Source organism: Rhineura floridana, chromosome 16 (genome assembly GCF_030035675.1).
Source record: "Rhineura floridana isolate rRhiFlo1 chromosome 16, rRhiFlo1.hap2, whole genome shotgun sequence".
NCBI lineage: Eukaryota > Metazoa > Chordata > Lepidosauria > Squamata > Rhineuridae > Rhineura > Rhineura floridana.
The window spans coordinates 35,178,303-35,202,768 of record NC_084495.1 but is presented as its reverse complement, the minus strand read 5'-3'; the positions used below and the strand labels follow the sequence as shown (position 1 = coordinate 35,202,768).

Here is a 24,466-nt window from a genome sequence, read left to right as displayed (position 1 = left end):
CCTGTAAAACTTAAAAAATGTAAATGTACTGCCTTCAAGTCGATTCCTACTTATGGTGACCTTATGAATAGGGTTTTCATGAGGCTGAGGCAGTGACTGGCCCAAGGTCACCCAGGGAGCTTCATGGCTATGGGGGGAGTCAAACCCTGGTCTCCCAGGTCGTAGTCCAACACCTTACATACCTAATAGCAACAGTAAAAAAAGGGGGGGGGATGGGGAAATCAGCAACAGGGTATCTCAAGTACAAAAACCGTATACAAGCTCTTAATTCCCACAGAGAGAAAATGACAGCAGTAGTTCTCACGTGGGAGCTTTCCTTTGCTCTCCCAGACTCTCACCCCAGAAGACCTCCACTTCCCTGCCTCTCACTCAGAGTCCTTCTGTCTATCTGTCACGTTCATATGGGTGCAGTTCCCCCTCCCACGGTGTCCCGGAAAGGAAGACACTAAAGGGGTAATTGTGGCGACCTCCACGGGTGTCGCTCCATCACTGAGCAGCCCGCTTCCTGTCTGCATGCACATTCCAAGCCTCTCCCTCTGTAGTTCGTTAATTTATATTCTGTCTTTTGGCTGGGGAACTCAAAATGACATACATAAGAGTTCTTCCCCCCTGCTGCTGCCCTGCTGTATTCTTAAAACAGCACTGTTAGGCTAGGCTGAGACAAAGAGAGCTGCAAAGGTGAGTAGGTATTTGCCGCCCTGGGAGGAAGGGTGGGATATAAATTTAATGAAAAAAATAATAAAGATTTGAACTTAGGTCTCCCAAGTCCTTTAAATAAAGTCAGCAAAGACCTGAGCTAGACCCTTTCTCCCTGATGTGCTAGCTGTTTCGCTTGCGGGGAGTTTCTAAGTGGACGAGCATTCAGAAGTGGTACTTATTTATTTATGAAATTTATTAGTCGCTTTTTCCCCAAAATGGAACTCAAAGCGACTTGCAAAAAAAATCATGCTGAAAGTGGCTTACAACAAAAGCAAACAATTACAAAAACAATTTCATAATAAAATACAACAGCTGTAATAAAACAATAAACGTCACAGCAAACACAAAGACCTTTTCAATACTGTAAGTACAGTACCGTATAACATTACCCCTCAATCTGAAGTAGTACAGGCCTCCCAACTGCCTCAAAACACTCCATCCCCGTTCCTTAGCAACCAGCCCCGCCCCTTCATACTCCACCCCGCCTTCCCGTTCCTATACTAGGAAACGTCAGTTATGGATTTGTCACAGCGCGGACAGACGCCTGACACCTTTCTCACACGTGATCTCACCCTTCCCGGCGGTGATTGGGAAAACGCGACTGAAAGGAGAATGAGGAAATGTCCACTCGCGCTTCCAATTGGGGGAGGCGTGGGCCAATGAGAAAGACGCGCCGAAGGTTTAAAAAGGAGGGTGCTGCGCCCTGAAGTGAACCGAAGCCTCCTCTGCAGCGTGCGGAGCATGGCTTCGTCACCGGTTCCTCAGCGGGGCCTCAGCCCCGCGCAAGGGAAAGCCTTGGCCGTGGCGACACCGCCTTCTTCGTCGCCCTCTTCTTTCCCGGACCTGCTGGGCGCCCTTTACCGCAGCGGCTTCGCCGGGGAGTCTAACGCTATCGCCCGCCGGCTGCTACAAGGCGAGGGCGCCAGCAGGCGGCCGCCGCTGCTTGTTCCGCTGAGTGTTGAGGCCGAAAGGCTGACGCCGCTGGAGGCCACCATGTCCTTCCTCAGAGAGGCCCAGGCGCCCAGGCAGGGCTTCTGGAGAAGCAGCAGTTGCTGTGGAGACGACTCCTGCCCGGCGACAGAGGGCCCTCCCGGCCCTAGCCTGAGCTTCGCCCCTCCCGGAGGAGACGGCACCAGGAGGGAGGAGGAGGAGCCCCCGGTTGGCCCTCGTTATCCTCCTTCCGCCTGCGAGAGGCTGCTGCTCTCCAACACCCGCCGCGACCGCACTTATGAGTGCGACGAGGCCTCCCTCCGCTGCGCCACGTATGTCGCCGATGAAGGGTCGCGACTCTCCACAGCTTCCCTCGCTCAGCGGACTTACGAGCAGGACTTTCCAGGAGGCACGCCGGCACCTTTGGTCACCTCAACGCCGCTGCTTGAGGTCGGGGCCGCCGGGAAGAGCTGCGGCGGGCGGTGGGCGGAGGCGAGCTCCCAGCTAGGCCGGCCCAAGAAGAGGGGCTCCCCAGAGTCTTCTCGGGAGGCCCCTGCCTCGAGGAGAGGGCGTCTTGCTGCTAAAAATAACGGGCTTCTCAAGGGTGGTGGTCTCGCCAAGAGGAGCCTGCCTGTCGGTGCCCCTACCCTGACTAAAGGCCCGGTGCCGACCAAGGGAAGTATTGTTTATTATTTATTTATTAGATTTGTACCCCGCCTTTCCTCCCAGTAGGAGCCCAGGGCGGCAGAGAGGGGTGAGGAAAGCCTGTACCGCAGCTTTCTCTAAACTTGATGTCCTCCAGAAGGGTTTGGACTACAATATTTGGAGCAGTGCAGGCTAGGATAAATGGGACACTGCCCTACCAAGTTTAGAAGCTTAGCCAGCTTCTATCACATAGAACAGAGTTGGAAGGGGCCTATAAGGTCATTGAGTCCAGCCCCTGCTCAATGCAGGAATTCAAATCAAAGCATTCCCAACAGGTGGTTGTCCAGCTGCTCCTTGAATGTCTCCAGTGTTGGAGAGCCCACCACCTCCCTAGGTCATTGATTCCATTGTGGTACTGCTCTAACAGGAGGCTTTTCCAGATGGGCAGTCAAAATCTGGCTTCCTTGTGCCCTGCACTTTGGAATGGCTGAGAAGAGATCCTGGCCCTCCTCTGTGTGACAACCTTTCAAGTACTTGAAGAGTGCTATCCTATCTCCCCTCAGTCTTCTCAAGGCTAAACATGCCTAGTTCTTTCAGCCTCTGCTCATAGGGCTTTGTTTCGTGTCCTGATCATCCTTCTTGCCCTCCTCTGAACCTTTTCCAGTTTGTCTGCATCTTTCTTAACATGGGTGTCCGGAAATGGATGCAGCTCTCAAGGTGAACTGTAGCCAGTGGTGAATAGAGGGGAACTAGTACTTTACACAGTTTGGAAACTATTCCTCTGTTAATGCAGCCTAAAGTAGCATTTGCCTTTTTTGCAGGCACATTGCGCTTGGCTCATATTCAGCTTGTGATAAACAACAATCCTAAGCTCCTTCTTGCATGTGGTATTGCTGAGCCAAGTATTCCCCGTCTTATCTGTGCACTTGGTTTCTTCTTCTTAGGTGTAGATTGCTGCACTTATCCCTGTTAAATCTCATTCTGTTTCCAGCCTATCAAGATCACTTGGCAGCTTCCTATGTTCCTAGATCTGTTTAAAGCTCTGTTGTTGTTTTTATTGTAGATTGTTTAAATTGCTGTAAACTACCTTGAAAGGTGGGAGAATTAAAAAGCTTATAAAAATAAAAGCATCCTGTTGCATTCCATTTTACTGTTACTGATAAGATGATGAGAGAAAAAGCCAAAGCAACATTGATTTTGATCAAAATTCAGTAGTTTGGGCAAATTAAACTTGTGCGATATAACTTATTTTGGTGTTTAGATATTAGCATTAGAAGTAGTTCTGTCATTTTGTAGTGCTGATCTGCAGTGCTTATTTGAACACATTCAGCAGTTAAAAACATTTGGATTGAGGAGAGATGCCTCTAGTCAATGTCAAACTCTTATGCCTATAGGAGCTGCAGGTGACTAGTGCCATCTTAGAAGTGTTAGAAGAGCTCCCAAAGATGTGTATATCAATCTAAAAACAAAATGAGGTGTGCTTTTATTAGAACTATTGCTTAATTGCATGCAAGTGTATGAAGGTTTATTCTTCATACATTTGACTGAAAACTAAGAATTCTTTCATCAAGCAATAGTCCTAATCCTTTTGCTATGTCCTTCCTATACATCTCTGAAGTATCTGGTAGGCTGCTGTTATGGGGAGAATCGGGTATATTTTAGGATGAGTGCAGCAGGGTATCATAATTTTGTGGGTCATGAGGCCTGAACTCCTGTCCTCAACCAAATGCTTGTGTGTGTGTGATGCGTCCTTCCCTGGCTCTCCCTGTCAGGTTCCTACCTGCTCGTGGTTACTGCCTGTCTCTAGGCACCACCAGGGACTCCACCAGTCCGGACCGCACTCTCTTATGGTTTACCTATCCGCTCTAGCACAGATCTCAACAGATCCCCCTGCTAGGCAACCACCAGTAACATCCCAATACTAGTATTCCCAGAGACTCTGAATACTGGTATTGTTATTCTCTTCACCGCTGCCACCATTTGTTACAGTTCCCCTTCAGCCTTGGTCATTACCTTACCCTCCCTTCTGGTCTGTGAAACTCCAGCCAAGGATCAGGCCTTTGGTAAACCAAATTAAGTATTTATTAAAGATAACAAAGCTAACAAGATTTCTTCTTAAGGCACACAAGCATATGGTTTTACTCAATACTAATCCGAACTCCACCTCCCTCCTGGTAAACAACTCTCTAAACCCCACCAAGCAATCCACTCAGTTCTCTTCTCCCCTCCTATTCCACTCTCACTCTTCCTTTTATACATTCAGCCATTTTAAACACTCAGCCAATCATCTCGCATTCTACTGCCCATTCACTCCCCCTCTTTCACTCCACTTACCATGTATCTTCTAAAACAACAACACTTACCATATATACATTAATATAGGAACATCACAGTGTGCCCCGTTGCTTTAGAGTACACTAAAGTGACACTGCCCTGTGGCACACTGGTAGAGAAGGTTAGCCATTAGTACTTTAAGATGTCTGGGCAAAGAGAGCAGCGGATGGATGCAGTCTCTCCTACTCTGTCTCTCCTAACACTTGGATCCTCTGTCTTATAGAAAGACCTTCCTGGCCAAACACAGAAGAAATTGCCCTTGAATAAGAAGCCTCCCAAGTCAAGGTCAAGACTCCCAGTTCCTGCAGGTGTGCTGGCTTGGCTTGTAGGTGGGCTACAGGGGCCTGGTCTGCTTGGGCTAATAGTAGGTTGGTGGGTGTGTCCTCAGGGCTACAAAATGTCTGGGTAATCCTGTGTTCTTTTCCTGCAAGGCTGCTGCAGTTAGGCAATAGCTTGTGTATCAGCCCTGTAGATTTAGGACCCAAGTCTTGGCCAGATGGCAAATCCTGTAAGGCAGGATATGTGTATAGGAATGGGGGGGGTGATTTATAAATTAATGACCTGAACATACATTGGGGCAAGGAAAAGAAGAGGTCTGGGGCACTCCTGCAATTTCTATGGAGGCTGTGGGCTCTTGGAACTTGATAGGTGTTATGATTCATGCTAATATTAAGGTGAAAAATCAGCACATCACACACACACACACAAAAATAATACTTCTACATTGTGTGTAGGGAGCTGAGCATTACACTTTCATCAGGCCATGGTATAGATGGAAATCCATTGCAGCCTTAAGGCTCAAGTTGATGCTTTTCTTAAATTGTTTGTGTTTTGACAGCTAGAGATAACAAGGTAGAAGTGAAGATAGCAGCTGCAAAGCGTCCCCAGGAAGAACTATCTGGAAAAGTTGCTGCTTGGCACTGTAAGCGGTCCTCCCCAGGCAAACGTAAGACTAGAAGGATACTTGTCTTAGCTGTGGCAGAAAATTCTAACGCTCCTCCTAAAGAGGTAGGATCTAGTTAGGCTGGAGCTATGGTTTGGAGGATGAACTATTTTGACCAGCACAGTTAAACCATAACTATTTTGTGATTCAGTTCTCTTGTCCTGTGATGTTGTATGCGATGGCTCAGTTCTTTGGGAGGCAGGGCTTCCCAAGCAGAATGCTGTTCATCCAGGGCTACAGCAGAGGTGCTGTTCCTGATTTATAATTATTTTTTACAGAGGAGTGGAATGCATGCTTGCCTAGAGAGTTCTGGGATGGTCACTCTGAATCAACTGATAAGCCTTTCTCTGGTGCAAAGGTGGCTTGTCACCAGTAGAGGGAGGTAGCAATCCATAGAAACGCCCACCCTCATACAAGCATTCCTCTACTGCAGGACGAGCTGAAGAAGAGCACAGAGTGGGAAAGCATGAGTTGGGCGGGGCTTGGAGTCTAGCAGAACCAGGTCAGGGAGAGCATGACGCCAGGCTTTGGGCTTTAGCTTATGTTGGAGCAAAGATGGAAAATCACTTGTCTTGTATTCAGGTCAGACTGAGAAGCCCACAGGAGGGGGCGTGCTGGTGGCTGGACAGTTCCCCAGTGCTGCTGCAAATGTTGAATCGAGTGCGCCTTGCTCCCGGGTAAGGCCAGCAGGATGGGCAGGGGATGGAATTAAGTCAACCGTAATAATTTAAATTACGAGAATAAAGGGCCAATTTTAAAAAGTGGCTTTTCTAGTTTCCATTTATTTATTTACTGCATGTAGCCAAAGGCTGTTACAGAAGAAATACAACCATATATACATAGTACAAAATAAGATAATAGATTAAAATAATTCAAAGATAAAAGATTTATTTACAGTGGTTATTCTTAATATAACTGACTCTAAGCTTCTTCGTGGCAAGGGCAAAGTTTGCAGTAGAAATTATTACATTGGGTTCTACAGCTGATAATAAAAAAACCACTTTCTGAGACCTGTTTAATGCATTTTTTGCCCGAAATAAAAGGACTAGGTATTTTGCTCTTGGGCAAGAAAACATTTGACAATCTCTAGCATATAGTGTGGCAAATCATCTGGTACCATGCACCCTGCTATGCAAAGTCTTTCGGCATATGGAATTCCCAGATATCTGCCTTGTAAGAGGGCTGTAGGCATCACTTCAAAACATAATTTTCTAGTTCGTATTTTCCCGTAACAAGCAAGCATTTTTTTATTATTTTTTATTATTATATCTTGCCCTTTCTCCCAGTAGGAGCCTAGGGAGGCAAACAAAAGCACTAAAAACACTTTAAAACATCATAAAAACAGACCTTAAATATATTAAAACAAAACATCTCTAAAAACATTTTTTAAAGCTTTAAAAACATCTCTAAAAACAAAAAGGTTTAAAAATATATTAAAAAGCTATTCTGACACAGACTAGGATACTTAAAAGGTTTGTTGAAAGAGGAAGGTCTTCAGTAGGCACCAAAAAGTCTTTCAGGTATACTGGTCCCAAGCTGTATAGGGCTTTGTAAACCAAAACCAGAACCTTTAACTTGGCCCGGTAGCTAATAAGTAGCCAGTGCAATTCTTTCATCAGCGGGGTGACATGTTGGCGATACTCTGCCCCAGTGAGCAGCCTCACCGCCGTATTTTGCACCAGCTGCAGCTTCTAGACCAACCTCAAGGACAGCCCCACATACAGCACATTACAGTAATCCAGCCTGGAGGTTACCAGTGCATGGACAACTGTGGTCAGGCTATCCCGGTCCAGAAATGGCTGCAGCTGTCTTGCCAGCCAATGCTGGTAAAAGGCACTCCTAGCCACAGAGGTCACCTGGGCCACTAGCGACAAAGATGGATCCAGGAGCACCCCCAGACTACGGACCTGCTCTTTCAGAGGGAATACGACCCCATCCAAAGCAGGCAACTAACCAATTTTCTGGGTGGGGGGAAATCTTACTTAATTCTTGTTTATGGGCCATCTTTCTGTTAACACAGAGCATAATCTAAAACTTCAGGTAGTGCAACTCGCATACCTTTTCCACTGCACAGTCCGTATTTGCTTAGGAGCAATTGTGAAACTGAGGATTTCCATTGTTCTTCTGTATTTGCTTTAATGTTTGGCAAGACTGCTTATTTGAAGATGAAGTGTTCTGCAGTTTTTAGAGTGGAAGCTGGTGTTGAACTGAGCAGAACAGGGGTTTTTCTCCATAACATGAAAGTAATCATGTTGACTGTCTAGATCGGGATACCTCTTCTGGCCAAGGACTACATTTATCGTTGGCAAACCCTCCAGGGGCCACATGGCAGTGGTGGGTGTCACCACCATATGTTCTCCCACAGTCAAGTGTCTGCACAGTTCCGTCTTCTCCAGTGTCACAAAGTGGAGTGCATTTGCTGTGATGCCTGCCTCTTGATGAGTTCCTCATTGAGGATGCAGTTCAGAATCTATCCTTTACAGTAGTAAATATCCCATTAGTTGAGGCTAATGCAGCCTTTTCTTCTAACTTCAGTGTCTGCAGCTGACAAAAGAAATTCAAAACCTGAACAGTATGATAGAGGAGTATCAAAGAATGGTCACTGTGCTGAAACAGAAGGTATGCTTGCAAATCGTGTATTCACAAATTCAGGGGCTCCTGCCTTTGTTTAGGGCAGGGATGTGGCCCGCTAAATGTTGTTGGGTACAACTCCCATCATCCCTGACCGTTGGTCATGCTGGCTGGAGCTGATGAGATTTGCAGTCCAACAAAATCTGGAGGTCCACAGGCTCCCAACCTGATAGTGTAGTTCAGTGCACACTTGTGGGGAGATGCTTGCCTTGCCAGGATTGCCTTCCCTGAGGAGAAGTGCTGGAAGGGGTGGAGTTGTTCCTTCAATGCAGGAAGCCAGAGGATTGTAACAGTCTGTTTGTATGAACGCTTAAGGCCTCAGTGTTGTGATTAGCACAAAATGTTCCTGCATCTTTATGGCTCTGTCTATTGCGTAGAAAACAGAGGTGGGGAACCTCTGTCCTGCAGGCCAAGCTTGGCCGGCTAGTGGTTCAGATTTGATCTGCAAGGCCATTTTCCCTAAACCACACCCACGTGGCTCACACTTGACATCATACGGGATGTCACGTTCTGGGCACACAGTGAGACAGCTGCCAGTGTGCAATGCGAAGCCTTAAAGTGGGCTCCTGATTGTGCATTGGGGAGGGAAAGGTGGCTTTGGCTCTATCACCCATCAGCCAGTAGAACCAAAGCCTGCTGAATTGACTACATGTGGTGCTCTGAAGTCTGGGCTTTGGAATTTCAAAGTCCCAGTCATCTGATGTGGGTGATGGGTGGACATCCCACCCACCCATCAGATTTGGCTCCTGAGGCTAGATCCTGATAAGGATCTGGCCCACAGAACCAAAAAGGTTCCCCACCTGTTATAAAAATGTCAACTGAACAAACGGCAGGGAGTGAAAGGCACGTTTGTTTTCTGATATCCAGTTTTCCTATCTTGCTCATGTGTCCATCTTGTTGAAAAGAATAAGAATATTGCATTGTGAAAACGCAGCATATGGTTGCAGATACCATATGCCAGTTTTAACCGGTGATTCTTGGCCTTGTTGTCTTCATCTGTCCTCATCTTCTCCCACAGAATGAAGATCATATTGAGGACACGGAGAGCTGTCAGACTCAATAGTTAATAGGAGGCTCCTTATAACCAACTAGCACAACTACTGCTACTTTATTTTATTTGTATTTATAATAAATAAAAGTTCATTAGCATTCTCTATCAATAGGTCATCTTAACAGTTTGAAAGAGATACACTAGAAGTTACGTCAGTGGGACTGGGCTTTAACTTGCCGTCAGAAGCCACTGTCACCTATTCATTGTAATCCTTGGCATAGCTGGCCAGAGCAGTATTTTAATATCCTATTGAAATTTCTCCTTTCCCTCCCCAGTTGCTGCCCTGGGCTCCTGCTGGGAGGAAGGGCGGGGATATAAATCAAATAATAAAGAGTTCTGTGTGGGACTGAGGAAATATACCTGCTGTGTTTTGGTGACTGCCACATGTTGATGCTAGAAGATGCTCAGCTGCTGAAGCCTAAATCTAGTTTTAAAAATGACAGTACCAGTTCTTGGAATCTGGTAGCAAGTGCCCTTTATAGCAGTAGTCTTCAGCCTTTTTAGACCCAGGACTGACCTTTAACCGAAACGTGCATTTGGGGACTCATTTCTTACTCTTTCAGCATGTGTTTATATGGTGACAGTACAGCTGTTGCAACCCACTAGTTGAAGACCACTGCTTAAAGTATCCCCCTCTAGTTCCAAATGGCAGCTGTAATCTTAATCTATAAGCACCAGGTCTGGTTCTTTAGGCAAGGCTCAGCCTTTTTTTCCTTTGCCTAGATAGCTGCTCCTTAGTCAGCTGCCTTTGTTCTTGCAGATGTACAAAGGTTACTAAATAGGTACATCTTGCCTATGAGCTGCTGAGATTCCTGTGCAAGAATGCCCTGCTGAGCCTAACATTTTCTAGAGATGGTCCCTTGCACTCAGTGTGTTGCATGACTCTGCTCTGGGTGTATACCTAGCTAGAGCTTATCTGCCTTTTCTGCTCATATTATGCATCTTTCATCAAAGTTCCTGGCATGCTTCTTTCCAGAGTTTTTTTTCCTGTTACGTGTGCTGAACTGCATCTGGACCAATAATCCTAATCCGCTGGAAGGGCTAGTCTCCTCCTTTTCTCCTAACAAATCTCTTATTTTTAGGGGAGTAAATGGTGCTACATCTCTGCTCTGGCATTTTCTCTCATCACCCTGCCATGTTCCCTTTCCAGGATTGAAATAAGTTTTTCTCCCCAAGTGCCTGCCTGCTCATATCTGCACTACCTTCTGAAATCAGCACAGAAACCAAAGCAGCTATGTATCGGTGTTGATTTTATAACCACAAAGCACAAGAATGTGTGACAATACTTTTTATTTGGTCCAACAACTGTCTTCAGATGCTGCAGGTCACATGTTGTTACAGAGAACTCTTCTTAACATCTTACATGTTCAGTGCAAAGACAAGGTCATTGTATGTACTGAGATGGTTAACCTCCAGATTTGGTCTGAGCCTTACTCTTGTAGGCACTTAATTTCCCACAGTATAGTACTTTTTTATTGTGTTGAACTTCTGTGTAATTCCATGAAATTGTCTGCAAGGCTTCCCCCACCATCACAAAGAGGAAACATCAAGTGTTCCTGTAAGTGTGGAACTACTGCTAAATATACTATCTATGAATTCCCTGTGGCCCCTGGTCACTTGCTGAAGCTCTTATGTTGGAAAGGTTTGGGTAAATGAAGTACACTACAAGGCTAGGACTAGAGCTGTTAACCGGTTTATGGAATTTGGCACTACAATTGTTATGTATCCCTCGTCTACATGCATGCGTTGTTGGTGTACACAGAAGAGAAGTGCAACTGTTGAGCTTTTGCTGGAATCCCAAGGATTATTTCTGCAGTCCAAAGAGGAGTGACCTACTTCATACTGGAAAGTACCTGTTTGTACTTTAAATGGGCAAAAGACCAGGTTACCCTAGAATCTCGAGGAACTACCCCCATAAGTGCCAGCTTTAGAAAGAAGGGAGGGTGTGTTTGCCTAACACTGTAATTGAAATTTCATTTTCAATATGCAAATCATAATTCAGTCTTCAGAGAATTCTGTGGAAGGGCTGCAGCTCAGTGGTAGAGCATCTGTCTTGCATAAGAAAGGCCCAGGTTCGATCTGTGGTGGCTCCAGCCAGAGCTGGAAAAAGCTCCTGCCTGAAATCCTGCGGAGCTGCTAGCAGTCTGTATAGACGTGTACTTTATTTGTGGGGGGAGAGCTAAAATAAAGAATGGGGCAAAAAGCAGTGGAGTACTACCAGCAAGGACTAAATAAACCCTGAGTTTATTGCCACTTATTCATAAAGAGGGTGGGTAGGGGAAGAGAGTGGGGGTGTGAGCTTTACATACACACACACACACACACACACAAAAAAACCCATTCCCTAGCTTGGAGCCAGTGGCTCTTTATTAAGTTTATTTTGCAATCTGTTCTGTCAGAACTGATTTACAACAGATAAGGATCTGGCAGCCATCATATGCTCTGGCCTTTTGCCAACTGTTGGCATTAGCCTGTTCCCCACTCCTCTGGCTCCAGCTAACCACATCAAATATGCTCAAGGGATGCTCTTAAGTTACTAGCTCTCTGGAGTTAGCCTGGGTTTCTGTTTCTGCTCAGCAGGATAAGGCTTCCAATTCTGGAAAGCAACACATGTTGATATTCATCAGGTGCCATTTCTAAAAACAGCAGCTACTTTCTTAGTTGCAGTTTTTGAAAGTGAAGTAGGTTCTGCTTCCTATAATTATCTCTGAGCCTTTTCTCAACCCCCAATATCCATTAATATCATTGCTGCAACCTCCAAGTTTGGTTCTCTGGTAGTTCACTAGCCAGACAGGATACCTTATTAAAATCTGTTGTACTCATTTGCCTCTACTATTGTACCAATCAGCTCTGTTATGTACTACATTGGTACTAACTAAAACTTTGTTTCTAAGTTTTAAGAAACTGGATGCCAGTTTACATGGAAGAGATGGAGAAAGAACTAGTCTGTTGGATGTTGAGTGTCTTAGATGGGGGGCTGTGTTGGTGTTTGATCACTCTGCTGCTTAAGAAAATGTTACTAGCTGTGCATGCACATGCGTAGGGACTGTTCTTGATCAAAAAATAAGTTTCAGCTGGGAAACTGCATCTATTTGCAAGTCTGTCACTTTGAGCCACTTTTTCCTGTCTTGGTGAAGAAAAATATCTCTGTATAACTACTGTTCCCGATCTCTGTTCGATCCTGATCTCTATGTATGGATGTGAAAGTTGGACGGTGAAAAAAGCAGGAAAAAATCAACACATTTGAAATGTGTTGGAGGAGAGCTTAGTGCATACTATGGACCATGAAAGAGACAAATAATTGGGCATTAGAACACATTAAACCAGAACTATTGCTAAAAGCTAAAATGATGAAACAGGTTATCATACTTTGACCCCATGATGAGAAGACATGATTCATTAGAAAAGATAATAATGCTTGGAAAAACAGAAGGAAGTAGAAAAAGAGGAAGGCCAAACAAGAGATGGATTGATTCCATAAAGGAAGCCACAGACCTGAACTTACAAGATCTGAACAGGGTGGTTTATAACAGATGCTATTGGAGGTCGCTGATTCATAGGGTCATTAATCAAATGAAGAATAACAAAGCTAGTGGACCTGATGGGATTCCTGCTGAAGTCTTTAAAGAAGGTAGGCCTGAATTTACACAACTTCATAAGCTCATTGAAAAAATCTGGATGAGGGAGGAGATCCCAGAAGACTTTAGGGATGCCATAATTATTACTCTTTTTAAGAAGGGTAATAGAACACATTGTGGGAACTATCAAGGCATCTTCTTGCTACTGCAGGTAACATCCCTGCAAGGATCCTCGCAAAACGCCTCCTGCCGATCTCAGAAGATATCCTCCCTGAATCCCAAAATGGTTTCTGTCCTTCCAGGGGGACAGTGGACATGATCTTCACTGCATGACAGCTTCAGGAAAAATGCCGGAAGCAGAATCCACCTTTATATATGGTGTTTATTGATCTGAAGAAGGCCTTTGATACTGTGAATCGAACCACTCTCTGGACCATCCTTCTGAAAACTGGATGACCTGATAAACTTCTGATTTTGTGACTCCTTCATGACAACTTGACAAAGACAATTTTGGATAACAATGGTTTTAAGAGCGATCCATTCAGAGTCGGATCAGGTGTAAAACAGGGCTGCATCTTTGCTCCGACCTTATTTGCTATCTTTATTGCTATGATTCTACACCTGATTGAAGGGAAACTTCCTACTGGTGTGGAAATCGTATATCGAACGTATGGAAAGCTTTTTAATCTCACTAGGCTGAAAGCAAAAAGTAAGGTAATTACAACCTTTGTCATAGAACTTCAATATGCCGATGATAATGTAGTCTCCGCACGTTCAGAGAAAGATCTTCAAACTATCCTAAATGTCTTTGCAGAAGCATATGGAAAGCTTGGGCTCTCACTTAATATAAAAAAAACCAAAGTGCTTCATCAACAGGTGCGAACAAGTCCCTCTGTAGCACCATAAATCCAGCTTAATAGTGCGACTGCTTGACCCCATGATTACATTTACACTATTTATTCTTGAAATAGGCCAGGGCCTATCTTGGCAGGTTCCCTTCTAGATCTGCAAGCTCACTTCCTATCAACAATGTCACAAGGAGGATAGCCCTGAGAGGTTCCTGTAATAGAGAACAAGAGGTCTGACTATTAAACTCCCCTTGACTCTGTTTACGTTTCAGGTTGGACACAGGCCTCTGCTTTGCAGATTAACAAGATCACAAAAGCCTGCCAGGCTCAACTGGTTTAGATGTTCCAGACAGCTTGGGGAACTCAGGTTTTACAGCTACAGTACATAGGCCTGAAAATGCTGGATGAGAACATTGGTTAGCTTAGATGAAACTAGATGAATTTACTTTGAAACAGAATACCTGGCTAAAAAAAAAATAGCTACCTTGGCCCAATAGACTGATACGTATGTTCAGCTACATAACAGACCAGCATCAGTACAGGCACAATCGTCCAGCCAAGAGCTTTTGTGTTTTCCTGAACTATAGCATGTACAGCCGGACACTTGCGTACTCCTAAGAGCCTGCTGAATCAGGCCAGTGGCCTATCTAGTCCACCATCCTGTTCTCACAGTGGCCAACCAGATACCCTAATGAGAAGTCCGCAAGCAGAACCAGAGCACAATACCACTCTCTGGTTTTGAGCAACTGGTATTCAAAAGCATACATAATTCTCCGCATACATACATACTCCCTACATAATTCATGCTCCTGTGAATCACCATTACAGTTGAAGGTTGTGGGGAGGGAGTTACTAGACCTCAAAACAAGCTTTAAGTGCAACAGGGCAAAGGGAGATAAGGAAGCAGGCTGCATGGAATGGACATCAATGCAGAAATGTTTTCCATCCTTACAACAAGTAGAATTATGAGCACACACACCCAAAATAAAACAATCAATGTATACAGGTTGCAAAAATGATTGCTAATTACAGTGAAGAGCAGCAGAGGCACTGCATAAAAGATTTCAAATATGCCTTGTTACTTTTAATGCCCTACAGTACACCATCATTTAAAAGCACCATAGCAGCAATGAGCAGCTACTTGCCTCGTTGTGTACAATGACTGACTTGTTGGGGGCAGGGGAAGGTGGTCATTCTGCATGACAAGCAGGACCAAGTTGGCTTTTCCAGTGTGGGTTCTCAGAAAGAGTCTGGCTATAGGAGTTGAAATCTGTGGGACCCTGGCATTTGTCTCTTAACAGCCCCTGCTGATCCTTCAGCAAGGGCTACCACAATGGGACTCTTGACTATAGCCACTCAAGAGATTGTGTCCCAGCTTCACAATGCCGAAACTGAGCTTGCCAGAAGCCCTGGGATAATTTTACAGCTCATAGAGGCGCATATCTTAGCTTTTCTTGAAAATAAAATCCCTTCGCAAGTGCATTGAATATGAGCTTAACAAGAAAGTAAACTGACATCAAGTGTGGCCAACATAACAAAAAATGGTTTGGTTTGTCTTTTTTAAAAAAGGTCCTTTGGAGTTTTAATTGTACAAAACACCAACATTTTGACATTTATACAAACAAGAAAAGGAAAGCAAGAAAGCTTATAGCTACAGGACACAGAGTCTTGTTTTTGGACTGCAGACAATCTGGTGTTTTCACATACATCTACACGTGGGAAAGGCAACTTCTAGCCAACTAAGCCCAAATAGAATAAACACAGACTTTAGGGGAGTGGCAGCTTCTTGGCTGGGGTGTTGGCTTCCCACCCCCTAGGCCAGGAGTATTGGCTATGCCTTGCATCTGCCCTGCCTCCTGACCAGTGTTTCCTTTTCTGTTCTTCCCTGCAGGAAGACCCTGTTGACAACACTGTACTGAAGATATCATTTTGCTGGGATCTTGTTATCTCCTGCTTGTTGCCATAGGGAGGGGCAGGAGGCAGGTAAGAGCTCAAGGGCACCTGTGGTGTGTGGATGGTGGGGACAAGGAAAGATTCACATCCTCAGATCTCTGCATCTTGGCTTGGGCTCTGACATTGCAGAGGTTTGCTCATCGCTGACTGCCGAGTGACCTGTCCTTCTGCGCTGTGGCGGATCCCGTAGCCAAAGTAGATGGCAAAGCCTGAAAGAGGAATGGAGCCCCACGGTCACAAGAGTATCCACAGCCTCCCCTGACAATCAAGCAATGCCTGCACCACCAAGCGTGGCTGGGAATCAGCACAGCCTCTGCCGGGATCAGCCCCTGTACAGCAGCACCGACAAGGGCAGAGCGGCTCCTTACCTATTGCCATCCAGACAGCAAAGCGGGCCCAAGTGCCTGCATCCAGTTGCATCATGAGATAGATGTTCACCAAGATACTAAAGAGAGGAAGCAATGGCAGGCCAGGGACCTGTAAACAAACAAAGAAGACAAGGTTTCCACAAAGCAAGAGAATGTACAATTTTTGCGTTTCAGGGAAAACTAGCTGTGGCACAAAATCTTTGTTAGGATTACAGACCAGTCTGGTTTTTAGTGAGTCCTTTTCCATCTAATGAGGTGGGGAGAGGGCTGAAAAGGGGAGGTATGTGAAGCACAGTCTTTGCATAGGCCCTGTGTAGTGCCTCCAGCACAAATGCTCAATCTCCACATAATGGAATTTAAAGAGGAAGAAAGAATGCGACATGGCCTTTTCAACTTTATGATGTTTTGCAAAGATCCTTTCCTGAAAATCCTTTTCTCCCATCAGTTCCATCTTATTTCTGAAACATTGAAGTAGTAGAGAAAAAATTGTGTGTGTGTGTTGGGGGGGTGCTTTAAAGGCCCATCTCTGCTACATACAAGCCCCCAAGATCCCACAGAGAAGAGCAGCTCTTTGGCCAGGATTCTTACTTTGAAACTGAGGCGTGTCTTGCTTTCCGGCTGCCTCCAGATGATGATCGTGCCAATGAGCAAAATGGCAAGGAGAAGCACAGAGGCGATGACCCAGCCAACGCTGCGCCGCATGAGTGCCGCCGACTGCTGTGCCAGGATACCACACAAGGCAGTGATCGCTACAGCTGCCAAGACAAAAAAACAAAAGGGGATTTCCCCATCCTTCTATCTGAGAATTGTTTAACACGAGGCTGGGAAACCTGTCGCCCTCCAGATGTTGCCCAGCTACAACCCTCATCAGCCCTAGCAAGCATGACCCATGGCCGGGGATGATAGGAGTTGTAGTTCCACATCATCTGGAGAGCAACAGATTTCCCAGCCCTGTTTTAACATGCAAAGCTTCTGCCTACTGTTTTGAACTATCCCCCCCCCTTGTTCTTCCAGTCTCGAACAACTGCTTGGTTCCTAGTACAAGACAGTACATTAGTCTGATGTGCCCACCTAATCAAGCACCCTCAGAAATCCATCTCCAAAGGCATACTGGAGCTCTTCCTGGGCCCACGTGAAGCACTGGCAGTCCCAGCACCACTCCTGAGGAGCACTCAAGTTTGTGGAAGGGCCACAGCTTAGTGGTCGAACATATGCTTTGCATGCAGAAGGTCCCAGGTTCAATCCCCGTCACCTCCAGGTAGGGCTAGGAGAGAACCCTGCCTGAAATCCTGGAGAGCCGCTGCAGTCAGTGTAGACAATACTGAGCTAGATGGACCAAGGGTCTGAGTCAGTGTAACACAGCTTCCTACGTTCACGTATCCAGAAGAGCAAGCACAGTCAGCTCAGGGCCCACCTCCACCAGCACTTACAGATAACCGTGCTGCTGACGTAGACAATGCGCCCCGAGAGGCAAGTTGGGGTGTCTGCAGAGGGGCAGAAAAGTCTCCTCCAGGTGAACTTCTCTTTGAGTGCCGTTTGGCCATCACTGACTGCGTGATTAATTACCACCTTCTCTTCTTCGCTTCCATTCATCTCGAGCATTTCCAAGTCTCTGGAGGTGCCGAACAGCTCTGGCTGGTACCTATCAGCAAAGGCAGAGAGGTTAAAGGAAAGAAACTGCAGTCCCCTGACAGCTCTCCTGTAAAAGGAGACTCCCCCGGGCCAGGAGAAGCTAAGGCCCCGATGCACCAAGGAGGCACGATGTCTAGATGGGGCTTGGAGAACTCCGTGCGGAGCGGTGCTCCCTCCAAGAGGCCCCTACCTGAGGATGAGAACGCAAACAGCCACCAGGGAATAGGCCAACAGAGTGCCAATCGACATGAGGTTCACCAAGTCCTTCAGCTCAAAGAGAAACGCCATCAGGCCTGTAAGAGAATGGCCCCTCGTGAGTCCCTGCTCAGGTTGTGCGAGAGCAAAGCGTGAAGGGAAAGAGACCCATACCAGCAATGATGCCTGACACAACTGTGGCAACCAAGGGAGTCTTAGTCCGGCTGTGCACCCGGTAGAGAAACCTGAAGAGTAGCCCATCTTCGGCCATGGCGTAGATCACTCGTGGCATCGGAAAGATGGAACCGAGCAAGCTGCATTGGGCAGGAAGGACATAGGAGTCAACACCCGGGCGCACCTGAGCGCTTCCACAGGAAGAGACGACAGATGGCCAACAACTTGTAACAAGCAAATCCCCGCAGCAAACTTGGCACAGGCCATCCCCCACCGTCTGCCTCTGAGCTCAATTCAAGGTGATGGTCTGGCCTTTAAAGCTCTAAGCAGGCTGGAGCCCGGGGTATCTCTGAAAGGCTGCCTCCTCCCACAACACCCTGCCCATCTACCAAGACGGAGGCCTCTCTCCAGGCAGGCCAGTGGCCACTGCGGAGAGGGCTCTCTCTGTGGCAACACCCATGCTCAGGGAACTCTCTGCTGCGCCATGCTCGCCTCGCACCCTTCCTTAGAACCCTTGAGTGCTAGGCAAAGTTCTCTTGGGTTTTTAATGGCCTTTAATGGCCTTTAGACTCCTTCTCTTGCCTGCTTTTAGAACTGGAGTTGGGTCTTTTTAAGCACTGGTGGCAGATTTGATGTCCTTTTTATCTGCTCTTTTATTTGTTTTTATAGCTTGCTGTTCTTCTCTGGCATTTCCTTCATTGTGTATGTTTTTGCTTCTTAATCACCTTCAATCCTTGGTGAGAAGGTAGGATATAAATGCTGAAGAAAAGAGCTTAAAATAAGAGAATAACTGCAGCCGATCAAGGGAAGGGCATGTTGTAGACCACATATTTTGCATGCAGAAGGTCCCAGGTTCAATCCCCGTCATCCTCAGGCCCGGAGAGCAATACTGAGCTCAATGGACCAATGGTCTGACTTGGTGTTGGGGCAGCTTCCTACGTAACCACAGAAGGGAATTCAACCCCACTCTCTGCTTCGCCTCTGTACCCCTTACCTTGTGGAGAGGGCACAGAGAGAGCCAATGGCTACAACATAGCGCGCTGGCTCCCACCCCACAGCCTTGAAAGCGTCGGGCAGGGGGCTCTCCTTGTCCACCAGGAAGTAGGGCACCATCAAGGTCAAGGAAGCAGAAACCCCAAAGTAAGCCACAAAGCAGATGAGGAGAGAGACGATGATGCCAATGGGGATCGCGCGCTGCGGGTTGCGGGCTTCCTCGCCTGGAGAAGGGGGGCAGGGAAGGAAGAAATCTGTCCATTTCAGTTTGTCTCCATTGCTTATTTTTCCATTTGTAGGTTCAGTTTGCCTATTTCCGCATCAGTCTGTATTTTTTTTTAAAGTCGCCATGGACATTTGTGTGCATATTTCACCAAATACATGCACTCTGTGCAGAATATTGGCCAACATGCGCATTTCTGCAAGCGATTTCCCCTAAACTGCGCATTTTTCTATACACACTTTGGTTGGGGAACGGCATAGCGAACTTCAGAGAAGTGCACATTTCAAAGGAGAGCTGCGTTTCTATTTGTATAATTGGTTCAGGAAGTGCAAATTACATTAAAATGCAAACAACAATTTTCTCCCCCATCCCTAGAAAAGCAGGGAGGTGTGCAAAATGACCTAGACGAGATTCCAGTGAAAATGTCTCTCATTTACTACACCCAAGACAGGGAGAGTTTTTAAATGTGTGCATCTGGAGAGTGGCAGGTGTGGTTTTTTTGCACTGCAAATCTACCATTCAGGCAAAGAACATCCCTATGTATCAGAACTCTGCTGTGCAAAATGGGGCCTCCTCTGGCACTTTCAGATAAAGCAACCAACTGTGGCACAAATAACTGCTTATTTCCCCAGACCACAAATAGGAAACTTGCTACTAAGGAGCACAGCTGGTACAGAAGAGCAACTCAGTCTGCCCTGGAGCACAGCAGGGTCCCCACACAGCGATGCATGCAGCTCACACCCAGCCACTGAGCACAACATTTCTCACTCTCCAACTGCACATCTACCTGTGCTCCTGGGCAAATGGGAAACGGAGAAGTGGATCTGTCACCCCACCCACCACCGCCCCACCTCAAAAGCAGATACTCCACCTGTTGTCGCAATGCAGTCAAATCCAACAAAGGCATAGAAGCACGTGGCAGCCCCAGAAAGGATCCCCTCAAAGCCAAACGGGAAAAAGCCACCATTGCCAAAGAGCCCAACTCTAGGAGAGAGAGAAAAAAACCATCATCATCTGATTTGCCTTTCCACAAAAAAATTGTGCTCAAAGCAGCTTACAACAAAGTGAACAGCAATTACCAAAAATAATTCCATAACAACAAAAATAATGAAACGGTAACATAACAGCAAGTATCTCAGCAAACACAAATACCTTTTCAATGCAATAAATATAACATTACATCTCTTAGCAGGCAACATTACACTTCCTGTCAACAGAGCAACAATAAAAGGGAATTAAGACAGTTTCAACTTTGCTCCTAGAAACACCCCACCCATGACGTTATTTAGAGTTCTGTCCCTGCAGCAACTTCTTATGATGCTTCCAAAGGCAGGGGGTGAGGTGAGGTGGAGTGGGGGTAGCTGGAAACACCCCATCCATGCTGATTCTTCAGCAACTTTCAAGGAAGCCAGGACTGGGACAGCATTTCCACATAGAGATACATATACTTGGTGAACCAAACATCCTTCTAGAATAGCTGGTCCATGAGCCACGTCAGGGCCTCTCCAACTGGCTACCCTCTGCTGCTTCCTTTACCCTTCGCCCACCCCTCTTCTTTATGTGCTTCATGCCACCCTGGGCTCCTACTGTGAGGAAAGGCAGGATATAAATATAATAAATAAATAAATATAAATGTGCTGCACAGCATCGTAAGAAAACCTGGCAGCAAGGAGGGGGTGGCCAGCAGCACCTGCAGTGGCATGGTGGTAATCCTCAAGGAGAACAGGAGATGGCTGCTGGCACCAGTCTACAGCTCAATAAAAGCTAGAAGAGCAGGCCAGGCAGATGCCACACGTAGGGAGAAGAGCCCTTACTTTCTTCCAGACTCCACAAGTTTCTGCGTGCGGTTCTGATAATCCTCCTCGGACAAGTTCCAGTTCTTAACGTCTCCCTTCACAAAGCCAGCAATGATGACAAAACTGAGGACCAGCAAGTTGATGGCGGTGAAGATTTTGTTCACCAGGGCAGATTCGCTCACACCAAATGACAGCAAGGCTGAAAGAGAGATATGGGGGCCACAGAATGATGCCAGGTCTCTTTGGAGCAAGCCTTCTTGAAGTAATTGCCCACTAGGTCTCAGACACAAGAGGCTTTCTGGGTTAACTATTATGATCAGCTTCACACTTTCTAGGGCAGAACCTATTCATTTCAAAGTGCTGGATTTAACCTACAGAGCCTTATAAACAACAGCCTATGACTGGCACGTTTCAAGGGCTCACCAGCTAAGTTAGGCTGAAGCCCTCCCCCTGTTTCAGTCTTCTCTGGAGGTTAGGCAGAAAGCTACTTGAGAGGGGGTCTTTTCCGTGGTGGCGCCCCAGCTGTGGAACTCCCTTCACAGGGAGATTCATTTGGCACCTTCATCGCTATCTTTGAGAAACGAAGTTGAAATTTCAGGCAAACGGAACAGACTTCACAGCAGTCAGTGTCAAGTATGTAACAACAGCCTTTTCAGAACACCCTTAGCCCAGCGTCCTGTTTCCCACATTGGCCGACTAGATGCCTCTGGGAAGCCCATATACAGTGCATGGGCACAACCTTCCCACTGTTGTTCTCCAGCACCTGGTATTCAGAGCCCTCACATCATGGAGGTGGTATACAGCCATTATGACTAGAAGCCACTGATAGCCTTATGCTCCTTATGAATTTGTCTAATCCCCATTTAAAACTCTCTATGCTGGTGGCAGCTAATTCCATATGGAACGTCTGAAAAAAATTACTTCCTTTTGTCTGCCCTGCATCTCCCAACATTCAGCTTCATTGGAGGACTCCTGAATCTAGCCTTTGGGAGGTGGGGCAAGGGACACTCCTATCCACTTTCTCATTACCATGCATATTTGTATACACCCCTTTCGTGTCAATCAGAACTTAGGTACTCCTGCTGTTATAATTGCTAAGACAGGGATATGCAACAGAGGAAAGCTTCCGCACTGTAAGGATCGTCTCACCTGTAAGCAGCAAAACCAGAAAGAGAGCAAAGAAGTCGGGATATTTAGCCAGCACGTTCTCCAGATGCAGGGCAGTCCGATTCTGGAAGAAAGTGGAGATATGGCCGCCGATGATGTGGTCAAAGGTGGAGCTCCAGGCACGTGCGACGCTTGCTGTCCCTGGCAAAGAAACAGAGAGCTCTTCATTATCACAACCTTAGCCCCCAGCAGCCACACATCTCAGTGCACCTCAGTACTCCACAGAAAGATGCCTGCAGAGGAACATATGAAAAGAAAAACCTCGAGCTAACAAGACAAGCCACGTGCCACGGACAAAAGCAAAACCCTCCTTTTTTCTGTCTGGCCACTGTTATTCATGCTCTGATAAATGCCAGATAAGACTACTGCAAGACACTGTGCATGGGACTGCCTTTAAAGACTACTTGGAAAGTTAAGTTGGCCTAGGATTACTGCTACTAGTAACTGTTGGGTAGGGGTGGTCAAACATATAACGCCAAGTGTTTAAGAATTTGTATGCCACTTAATTGTAAATAACATTTCATAGCAGTTAGCAAGTGTTTAAAAGAGCTTCACTGGCTGCCAGTCCATTTCCAAGCACAGTTCCAAAGTGCTGGTTTTAAACATGGAGCCCTGCATGGCTGGGAAGCAGGATACCTAAAAGGAGTAGGCCCTCCTCCTCCTGTGTGAAACTACACAAAATCCAAGAGCTACTGCCAAGGCCCTCCTCTAGGTGCCTACATTTGGTGAGGTCAGATGGGTAGTGGCTGGGTAGAGTGTTGTACTTTTTCACTGCTATCACTCCATTTGGAAACCACCCTTCCCTGATGAGTGAGGGAGGCACAAGCACCATTTACAAGATAAATTAAGATCTTCTGGGTTTTTAATGGTTTTATTTCTGCCCTGTTTTGATATTAATTCTGCCTAAACCATATTCATCCTCTCTATTTTAAGAAGCATTAATTATTGTTTTGCTGCTATTTGGTTTTTTCTCCCTACTTCATATATGTGCTTTGATTTTTTTTTTGATTTTTTTGGATGAATAAAAGCAGTCAGTAGGAACAACAGCCTAAAAAATATTTGAAGGAATCAGGCTATACATAAAAGGGTTACATAACCATGATGCAGCCTGTTGTGCTGTTCTTGTTTGAATGTGTAAATAATAATCTAGTCTGTGGAGCCCAACTCGGGATGATCTTGGCCTGCTAAGAAGACCCAACGGTGGGCGCTTCATTGATGCAACGCTGCAGGCAAATTCCAGTTTTCTTGCATCTGAATCTCAAGATGGAAAAAAAAATTGTCTCATTGTTCAGAACCACCTTTTTTGCTCTGAGCTGAATAGTACATACCTATCATATAGGAGAGAATGAGGTTCCATCCCGTGGTGAAGGCCCAGATCTCCCCAACGGTCACATAGCTGTAGAGATAGGCAGAGCCAGCCTTGGGCACTCTGGCTCCAAACTCCGCGTAGCACAGACCAGCCAACACTGATGAGATTGCCGCAATGAGGAAACAGAGTACAATGGAAGGGCCTGCCTGATCCATGGCCACCTCCCCAGATAAGACATAGACACCAGCTCCAAGGGTGCTCCCCACGCCAAGAGCTATGAGGTCCAGGGTGGACAGGCAACGAGCTAGCTGTGTTTCCTCGGAGCCGAGGTTCACCGTGCGCTGCCGGATCAGCTTCTTGCCAAAGCTTGCCATGGTTCTTTTCAACATCCTGGATGATTTTGTGCAGTGTCCAACACCTCCAAAAGATCTGGAGAAGAGAACATTGCAGTATTACAGACAGCAATGCCAAATGTGTGTTGGCAAGGATGTGGGAATCTAACAAAACCAATCGAATGGCAATGCCAAAATGTGGCCCAGCAAGCTTTGAGTTTTACACCGCTTGGAATCGGGACCATCCTTTGTCCCCAGCAATTTGCCCCACAGTGGGGTTTCACTCCTCCTTCCCTGAGTGGTCAAGCTCACCCTTTCAGGGTCAGCTCCTTTGTGTAAAACCTTATGTCTTTTAAAAGAGTGTTTGGTCAAAGGTAAATGTAGCCCTTGGGCCCAAAAAGATTAGCCCCCTTGGTCTATGGGCTCAGGATGCCACATCTACTTCATTTAGTGACATGGGAATGAAAAAAAGACTCTAGGCTCACATTATAGTAATAACAAATCCTCCAGGAAAGAAGCTCTTTTTAACAAAAAAAATTTGGGGGGTGCATGGTGAGGGACACACACTGTGACATAGTCAGAATGTGGCTCCTTGTCTACTGGATTGCAGCTGCTCCAGGCAGCTCTCACGTGTGGCTGGAATGGCACTCCTTGCCAGGTGGCGC

At 46.3% G+C, this 24,466-nt stretch overlaps 2 protein-coding genes across 6 annotated transcripts in view; one reads left to right on the top strand and one right to left on the bottom strand.

Annotated features, from left to right (window-relative positions):
• Positions 1-1,306: 1,306 nt before the first annotated feature.
• On the top strand, positions 1,307-9,342 carry LOC133371486 (uncharacterized). 4 transcript variants are annotated; one of them, XM_061598994.1, is made up of 6 exons: positions 1,320-2,304; positions 4,832-4,916; positions 5,447-5,530; positions 6,134-6,228; positions 8,087-8,170; positions 9,201-9,342. In XM_061598994.1, the coding sequence occupies exons 1-6, from the start codon at positions 1,441-1,443 to the stop codon at positions 9,243-9,245; spliced, it is 1,257 nt and encodes a 418-aa protein (XP_061454978.1). In that variant the 5' UTR covers positions 1,320-1,440; the 3' UTR covers positions 9,246-9,342. The 4 variants fall into 4 exon arrangements, with proteins under 4 accessions (XP_061454980.1, XP_061454979.1, XP_061454978.1 ...); XM_061598993.1 differs by having other exon boundaries at positions 1,329-2,304; positions 5,447-5,554; XM_061598996.1 differs by lacking the exon at positions 6,134-6,228 and having other exon boundaries at positions 1,307-2,304.
• A 1,147-nt stretch (positions 9,343-10,489) lies between these two features.
• The window catches only part of SLC7A3 (solute carrier family 7 member 3), a 34,220-nt gene continuing 20,243 nt past the window's right edge, over positions 10,490-24,466 (bottom strand). For both annotated transcript variants that reach the window (XM_061598992.1, XM_061598991.1), the window contains exons 2-12: positions 23,489-23,898; positions 22,143-22,301; positions 21,012-21,192; positions 20,069-20,181; positions 18,976-19,198; positions 17,982-18,121; positions 17,803-17,905; positions 17,411-17,622; positions 16,569-16,735; positions 15,981-16,089; positions 10,490-15,821 (exon numbers count right to left, since the gene is read on the bottom strand). In XM_061598992.1, the coding sequence (XP_061454976.1) occupies positions 15,703-15,821; positions 15,981-16,089; positions 16,569-16,735; positions 17,411-17,622; positions 17,803-17,905; positions 17,982-18,121; positions 18,976-19,198; positions 20,069-20,181; positions 21,012-21,192; positions 22,143-22,301; positions 23,489-23,858 (1,896 nt within the window). In that variant the 5' untranslated portion in view covers positions 23,859-23,898 and the 3' untranslated portion in view covers positions 10,490-15,702. The remainder of the gene's footprint in view (positions 15,822-15,980; positions 16,090-16,568; positions 16,736-17,410; positions 17,623-17,802; positions 17,906-17,981; positions 18,122-18,975; positions 19,199-20,068; positions 20,182-21,011; positions 21,193-22,142; positions 22,302-23,488; positions 23,899-24,466) is intronic.

What these genes read in the sequence shown, in the direction of transcription:
- LOC133371486 (XM_061598993.1), top strand. Translation starts at nt 1,441, where the DNA reads ATGGCTTCGTCACCGGTTCCTCAGCGGGGCCTCAGCCCCGCGCAAGGG. An exon ending in AAGGCCCGGTGCCGACCAAG is followed by an intron (nt 2,305 to 4,831) that starts GGAAGTATTGTT and finishes TCTGTCTTATAG; the next exon opens with AAAGACCTTCCTGGCCAAAC. An exon ending in GCGGTCCTCCCCAGGCAAAC is followed by an intron (nt 5,555 to 6,133) that starts GTAAGACTAGAA and finishes TCTTGTATTCAG; the next exon opens with GTCAGACTGAGAAGCCCACA.